The following is an 8,488-nucleotide window of genomic DNA, read 5'->3' as shown; positions in this document are numbered from 1 at the left end:
ACACTTTAAAATTAACATTAGTTTTATTACTTACTAATTCACTTACTAATTCACTTATTAATAATAATTGTATTATTTTATATTAAGACATATTAAATTTTAACATTAAGATATATTAAATAATTTAATTAACTTATTATGAAATATTTAAATGACACAGTCACATTACGTTATATTAACACTCAGATATATTAAAAATTTAAGATATATAATTTCAGCAAGGATCAATTTTAACATGAAAACGAAATGTTTTTTATTATGTAAAATATAGTGCAATTATTATAATTTCGATACTCGATAATATCAAAAGATAATCCCGAGATAAGCAATTGTAGTTTTCCAGTTATATAAGTAACTGTGTATGTACAGGTATCGACAAGAACTGGAAAAGCGATGTAAATGGATGGGAATTCGAGAAAAAGTAGCCGAGGATACCGTATCTGCGCAAACGGAGAAAGTAAACGCGGAAGAAACGTAAACTTATTATTGATCAAATGACTATTAATGACTATTATGAGAGGATATCGATCGATTGCACTGCATTTTTACCACAAATGCAGCTTCGACCGGTCGTCTAGATTTTTTAAAAATACATTTCATTAAAAATGTTGATATAAACGGAAATCTCATTCTATGATAAGAGACCATTATAACTTCTATATGAATTCTATATGAATAAAAAAGGACTTCTTTAGTTTGTGTATATCAAGCTATTACTATAAATACAAGCAACAGAGCAAATATGAAACTAACATTTTTTCATTCTCCTCTCAACCATTTCGCAATAGATACAACTTCAACGCAATTAAAAGTTTTTCTTAATTATTTACACGTTATATCACTTTCTGTAGTTTATCAAAGATGGCAGAATAGGAAAGCCCGTATTGTGCTGCCATCCCCGTAACTGATCTGTTTTTATTGATCTTGGATTAAAAATTTCAAAGCATTTCATTGCTAATTGTATTTATTCCGTTTTATTAATAGTAAAAAATGATTGCAATTAGGAGCAATAACCGCAAAATATATTAAAATGTTATTAAAATTAAAATATGAATCTTTTAAAATACCAAATTGTATCATTGAATATTATCATTGAATATAAGGCATCTATTATAATTATCTCATTCTCACATTTCTATAATATATCTTAATTTGAATTAAGATAATTAAGAGCTAAGTATAATATTTTAATTTCTATATAAAGTTTCCATTTTCCCAAATTGGATCAGATATAGGAGAGTTATAAATAGCTAGAATAATTGAATATATGGCTCTTCTACCAACATAAAGATCAAGACAAGGATCATGAATCAGTCGTTTGAGGTGGTGTAGATTTTCTATCCATCCACGGCAGAAGAGCAACTTATCTATCAGGTGAATAGAGTGGATAGAGATCTCTTTCTGTCCACCGAGAGTGAAGAAACATTGTCTTATCTTGGAACGAGGTCACGTGCCACCCGAAGCGCGGAAGAAGCCTAGATAGAAAAGAAAGTCGCTGAGAAAAGAGCGAGAACGAGAAAAGAGTAGAACGGAGGAAAAAAGGCGAGCAAAGCTCGAAGACAGCTCTGAAGAATACCACAGCACGTTCGCGTTTATATGTTATCTTTTAGTCTGGGAAAAATATTGTCCTACAAATCAACTCCTGCTGAGAAATTGCTCACTCGTAAGGAGACCGAGGCTTCTGCTAGTCCTTGATCGTCCAACTTTTATTTCGCAATCGAATTAGTTCCTCATGATAAGGGAATACTGACACTGAACGTAAAAACAGATTGCCACCTCCCCGCATGCGGTAATTCGAATATCGTTCTACAAGTTTTATACTCGCCTGGTGTAAAGATTCGCGCATAATACGCGCTTTCTTTTATGCGCTAATATCACTGACAAGTCGTATCTTTTTTTATGAGACAGCCTTTGGGCGTGCTTGTTACAGAAAAATTGAGAGGATCTCCTTACTCTCTTGTTATCTCGATCCCCTTGACTCGTCCACATTTCCTTCTTCTACCGAGGAAGAGTGATACGTTATATGAGTAACGTTCGCAGAAAATCTCGATGGCGATCCACATGTGTCATGAAACATATTTCTGGAATATATTTCAGGAAAAATCAGTGTCATATATCTGTTATCTCGTGTATGCTTCAGAGTTTCTTCAGAGTATTTCAGAATATTTAAATCCGCTCCGATTGATTAATTACATTGTTCGATAAAAAGTTTTTTTTCTTTCTGAAATGCCATAGTATAATACATACTCCGAATATTTTTTCACTGAATACGATTAGCAAAATTTGCATAGTCAGGATTTTGAGTAAGTGAAATTTGAAATAAAATAAGTAAAAAACAGTATTTTGTATCACTTTCAACATTTTTTATGACAAAACGAACATACTTAATTATAAGAATCATATTTTAGACCGTACATATGAAACACAATTAACATGAACTAACAATGCCTATATCGGTCAGCTAGATTTTTAATACTTAAATATCAATGTGAATTATATATATATATATATACTATATATGTACATATTATCATATTTATAGTCATTCGAATTGGTTTTCTGGACTTGTAAATGCAATTAAACTTAATTATTTCTGAATAAAGTTTACGGCATCAAAACGTACAAGTCAACAGTTTTTAAATGAATTTTAATTATTTATAATTGTACTATTTATTTTCATTAAGTTATGGCTATTTGAATTTTAGATTTTCTGTATAATTAGCAGTTTAACAAAAAAAATTATTTTTTTTCTTTTCGAAGTATCATATTACGTACTCCAAAGATTTTTTGCGCTGAAACACGACGACGAAACCGCCATTGGAATTTGCGTAGCACATCAGAATTTTTGGTAAATTAGGGTGAAATGGACCAAAAATCGCCTCAATTTATAAAAAATCCTGATTACGTAAATTCTGTCAACCACATTCTGTTCAAAATCTTTAGAATATGTGTAACATTTTAGAGAGAATTTGAACATTGAACAATATTGTCTTATTTAATTTATAAGTAAGATTTATATATTAATTTTTAGCAATAATGTAAAAATACGGCACACGTTTCACGAAAAATCAATTCATTAAAATTTATAAATCGCTTCTCGATAATTATCACAGATAAGATAGATACGATAGACATTTATTTAATGTGGTTGAAAACTGCCGGCATTAATCATGAAGCATATCGCGGAAAATAATCATCATAAAAGTTGGCCGTCTAAACATTCAACTTTAAGAACACCATGAGAATACGAATGCGAGTAAGCTTAGTTGATCTTGGATACTGCGCAATTTTTTCCCGCGATTGTCTGAGAGACGATCGCAGAAGGAACAAAGGTAATGAATAACGCGCGACAGCGTGCTAACTTACTGTCTAACTTTCTTGCGAGTAAGAAACATTGCTCCATGAATACGCGGAGCGACTCGGTCTCGTGAAATATGTACAACTACCGAAGCGCAGCGAGGAACTTTGAAATCTGACGGACGGAGCCTAGAAAGAATCGCGTTCTCCTTCGAGAAGAACATTGTGCCAGAGTAATATTTTTATTCGCCAAAGAGCGCGCTGCTGTTGTACTTGTTCCAAGACTTTGACTGCGGGCGTTGCTTCTACGGAAGATTAAGGCGAAATAATACTGACTTTTTGTTATTTTTCCATTCGTTGTTTTCGAAATTCTGCCGAATTTTCATATATATTCCACAAAATAATTAGAGCGAGTAATTTTGAGGTCGAGTTAACGTAAAAAGGTGCTAATTGGATGTAGGACGATTTCACTAATCCCGGTCAATTGGCGCGTTGTCGATAATTGTTTCCATTGCCGGGTATCCTAATCCATCAGGGAAGACAAGGTGATTACGTGCCCGACGCGTTCATCGTCGGTCGAGAAAGTTTAGTCCAGTCCATGAAACGGCAGTGAATCGTGAATTGCGCGCGGCGCGGATCATTGGGTAGTAGGCGGACTTCACAGACAACCCGGGTAGTTTGGTTAATATGCAGTTAGTACGTCATTTGTTTCTCACCGCCAGGAAGGCTAATCTCTGACGTCACGGCAACCTCCGGATCTCCGGTTGTTATCGTGATAGTTGGGTAACCAACGTTACCAACCAGCGAACATGGCCGATTCTTCTGAAGCTAGGATTGTCTCATTTTCATCATTATGAAAGTAAATCGCGCGGCACGTCGACATCGCAGAACACTAAAAATGTTAGAGCGAGTTTATTTGCGTAGAGAGAAAGAGAGAGAGAGAGAGAGAGAGAGAGAGAGAGAGAGAGAGAGTGGAGTTCAATGTTAGGAAAAAACCATCACGGAGCATTAACGCAGTTAAGGAAAAAGTTAGCGATCTTGGCAAATATACAAAATGCGACTTCTATTCTTCTCTTACCCTTCATTGTGGCTTTTTACGAAAGCGCGTTTGTCGTTGTCTCGCTGGCGGGTCTACTGGGAAATATATATGCGGGCTATTGAATGACAGGATTTCCAATCAGCAGAAATCCCATCGTGCGACAAGACGACTCTCGGCAACTGGCGGCAACCACCCCACGATTTTCGGAGCGTTCCTTTTTCGTTCTCGACGCTTTCGACTTACGTACAATCAAAGTTTTCCGCGCCAAGTCTGCACGACAACGACGCGAAGACAGCGACGGCGCCGACGAGCGCGGAGAAGAATGAGAAGAGTGGTAGGAAAAAGGTGGAGTCAAACCAAGGGGAAGACGAGAAGATAGTGGCGAGAAAGAACGTTATAGCTATAGAGTTTGGCAAGACGAGGGACTCAAGAATCGAGAAAATCCTTGATTAGATGTTCGCGTCAAAGGAACTCGTCGCTCGCCGAGAATCGAGGAAAAGAAGAAGAAAGAATGAAGAAGAAAGGTGGCCATCGCGTTGCACCGCGACTCGATCTGGAAGGCGAATTAAAAATAGTCTCCGACTATACGAACGTGGAATCGATTCTGTCTATTGCTATGGCGAGTAAGAGAGCGGAAGGAGAAAGAAGCGAGAGGACCGCGCCTTTCGAAAGTGGAATGGAATCATCTAACTCCCGTTCAAGATACGTCCCGTTCCGTCCTATTTCCTGAGGTCGCGCCGAGCGACGGCCAGTTATGGATGTTGAAAATTCAATTACGCGGGATTTATGGCTGCCGGCGCTGGGCATATTTATTATCGCACTATCCCCTTCTGTAACTTCCGTTATCCTCTGTGCGCTCCCATCCGCCATCGTCCCACCAATGACGTCCGTTTCCCATGACATCGATGATTAAATAGAAATTCATCCGCTACATCGAATAATCGATATTCGTACACCAGCGAAAAAGATATTATAATTGTTGACATCGTTCTTTTACTTTAAAGTGGCACATATAATTCAAAAAATTAGATTTTTCAAAAAAGGGAGAAAATTATTTTTTAATTTAATCCTCTATAACCTGAATTTTTTGTGGTTATAAAAAAAATTTAAATTTATGTAAAAATTTTTGTTTTCAAAATTAAATAAATCAATAAGATATCGATATATATATTCAAAGTTACAACGGACTATAGAAGATTAATTGAGAAAGTTATTTGATCGAATAATATAGATAAAAAGGAAATAATCTTAGAAATATGATCCAGTATTTTTGTAAGTTGAAAATTTTGATATTCCATACAATTATAATAAATTCAGAATAATTTATTAAAAATGAAATAACTCGGGATATCATCAACAATTTGCATTTATCTTGATCAGTTAAAACTAATCAGACTTAAAATAAAATAATTTTTTTTTTAAATCGATTACCAAAACTCTAAATGTTTTAACTCTAAATATTCTTTAAATAAACTTTCCAAAAAAGATCTTTTCATTTACAAATACAACAAAACTCAAAATGTGTAGAAGAAGATATTATGATTTATTAAAAATCTTAAGAAAACGACATATGTACTATTTGGTGATTAAGTTTATTTTTGATGACTGATGAAGTAGTCTTTACTTAATTCTTGTAATAACAATTACATTTTTTTAATTGTGTTACTTTTAGAAAACGTGATTTTCAATTACCATGAATTATTACCGGGAATGAGTTAAGTAAACATTATTCTATCAATCATTAAAAGAGAGCTAACTCAATTTTATGAAAAACGGCAAAACTGTTACAATTCAAAAAAAGTTTTTCAAATTCTGAAACAAAAATGACAAAAGTGATATTTAATTATGTTAAAGTTATTTTATTATGTTAAAATTATGTATATATATTTTTACGATAGATAATATTTGATTAGTCAATTTTCTGTAAAATTAAAAAATAGTTTTTCTTTTTATAAAAAACTAAATTTTTTGAATGTATTTTTAAAATAAGAGAACGATACTACATACATATGTCTAGGAAGAAAGGTTTGAAATATCAGAATGAAAATTTACTATTCCAAGAATTCAAACATTTGAGCTAGAAATAGAATTTGATTTAATTGTAATCGTATCTTTTCGACTACATATATGATACTGCGATTATCTGAATAATAATTACGTCAGTACATTTACCATACACCTCCCAGAATGAACATGAGCGAGGCTGACATTATGAAGGGCAAATGCACAATGATGGTATTATTAAATATACGTATGTAGCACCTAATGACGTGACAATGTACATATTATTATTAATTTGTACATAATTAATGGATACCGTTTTACCGGATTTCGATTCCGATCGCGACGTAAACCGCTCGCCGCAGCGGTTTCATATGGTCGACCTTTTAGGCAAAAACGATATATATGCCTCCACCGGATACAAATGGAATAAATTTGCTTAATCGCGGTGCTCATTAGCGCCGAACTTTAGTCTATGCGCAGCGCTATCGTGTTACTCACCGTGGAATTACGTTCTCTTTTATACACGTTGCTGCGGCTTATCGATTGCGTATCTTTAGTTTAAAATTATGGGACTATTATTTCGGATCGTGATAATGAAAAAGTATACAATTATAAATGCGCTTTATAGTCGGACATCATGCTTTGAAAGTTGTCTAAAATAAGTTTGGAACTTTTTCTTCTCCTCGTGGACGTATCTTCATTCCTATATATATATATCGAGCTACACATGAAGATTGAGATGCACCGATGACCTGAGTTAATTAATTCTGGACTAGCGATTGCGTTGCCTCGCCCAGATCATACATTTATAACGCCGACAGTGAAAGAAAATTTAACTCAAATTTATCGTTGTAAGCGACGTTGACATAATTAATACAAATTCTTACAATTAAGATTGCAGTTCTTCAAATATTTTTTAAATTCGGATATTTTATATGTTTTATAATATATAAATATAAATGTATCTTTTTTTGAATTTTTGAGTAAGAATTATATACCAAAAGCTGATACTATGTATATCGAAAGAAAAGTGTGTGATATTTGTGATTACACGGAGAGAATTTTGTTTTAAAATTTACCACGAAAATATGATAGTTGTGATATGCAATGGTAATGCAATATTTTAAAGATTTTTATCATGCACTTCAGTAAAATTAATCAAACTTATTTTATACTTTATTGTAGTTTTATTAATGAACGAGAGAGAGAGAGAGAGAGAGAGAGAGAGAGAGATTTACATTAAAATTCTTGGAAATACAATGTTGTCCCATGACTACCATATTTTCAAGGTAAATTCTAAGAAAAAATTCTCTCCGTGTATAATTGCATAATAAAATAATTATTAAGGACATTTTTTTACAATTATTATTACTATAATGTTAGTAATAATAATTACATTTTTATAATTCTAAAAATATATATATTAGAACTCGAGAAATGACTATAAATTATGGTAATAATATAACCATTTTTTTCTCTCATTATCAGTACAAATTGTAGAAGTTGTAACTAGTTGTAACATATAAATATATATCGTACAGAACTGTTGTACACACATAATTATTTATATAGAAAATTATTAACTGTTAATGTGGAATTGTCACTGTGAATTAGAATTTCACTAAGCGGAAGATATTATTAGCAGAGTGCGCCACACCCCTCATAACTCGCTTCTCATTAATATCATGATGTAATGTGAAGATGTAACACAACAAACGTATCGCCGTCGACACGCTCACTAACGTCGACTCTATCGGCTCGATTACACCGGCTGGCTGGATACTATGGTAAACTACTGACTGGGACAATCTGCATTGCGTGATTCACGCACACGGTACATCCACGGCGACCAAGCCTACATTCCGTCCGCACCGATGGCGCACTCGCACGCCGTACTGCGCCGTTATTACAAACGTAAGGGACTGCTATCGACCATGTTTCACCTGTCATATCGGCCCGATATGCGCAGAACTACGGGAACCTAACCGACGAGCGTACTCTGATACGAATTACTTCAGCTTCCGGTAACGCGTGGCCGCAATTAATTTCTACGTGGGCCCGAGCAGGTTTCCACGATATAATTACGAAAGTAAACATAATCGCCACAGATTGTTTGTCATATCGCATTTTCCGCTTTTCGCCGTTGTG

The 8,488-nt window shown here is 34.2% G+C and overlaps 1 protein-coding gene across 1 annotated transcript in view; it reads left to right on the top strand.

The window, feature by feature from the left end:
- LOC108691991 (opsin, blue-sensitive) overlaps positions 1-478 on the top strand; it is a 4,697-nt gene extending 4,219 nt beyond the window's left edge. Inside the window, exon 8 of the mRNA XM_018200063.1 lies at positions 370-478. Coding sequence (XP_018055552.1) covers positions 370-478 — 109 coding nt within the window. The remainder of the gene's footprint in view (positions 1-369) is intronic.
- Positions 479-8,488: the final 8,010 nt, after the last annotated feature.

Source organism: Atta colombica, unplaced genomic scaffold (genome assembly GCF_001594045.1).
Source record: "Atta colombica isolate Treedump-2 unplaced genomic scaffold, Acol1.0 scaffold107, whole genome shotgun sequence".
Taxonomy (NCBI): domain Eukaryota; kingdom Metazoa; phylum Arthropoda; class Insecta; order Hymenoptera; family Formicidae; genus Atta; species Atta colombica.
Note: the sequence above shows the minus strand (reverse complement) of the source record. Positions and strands in the feature narration are given on the sequence as shown.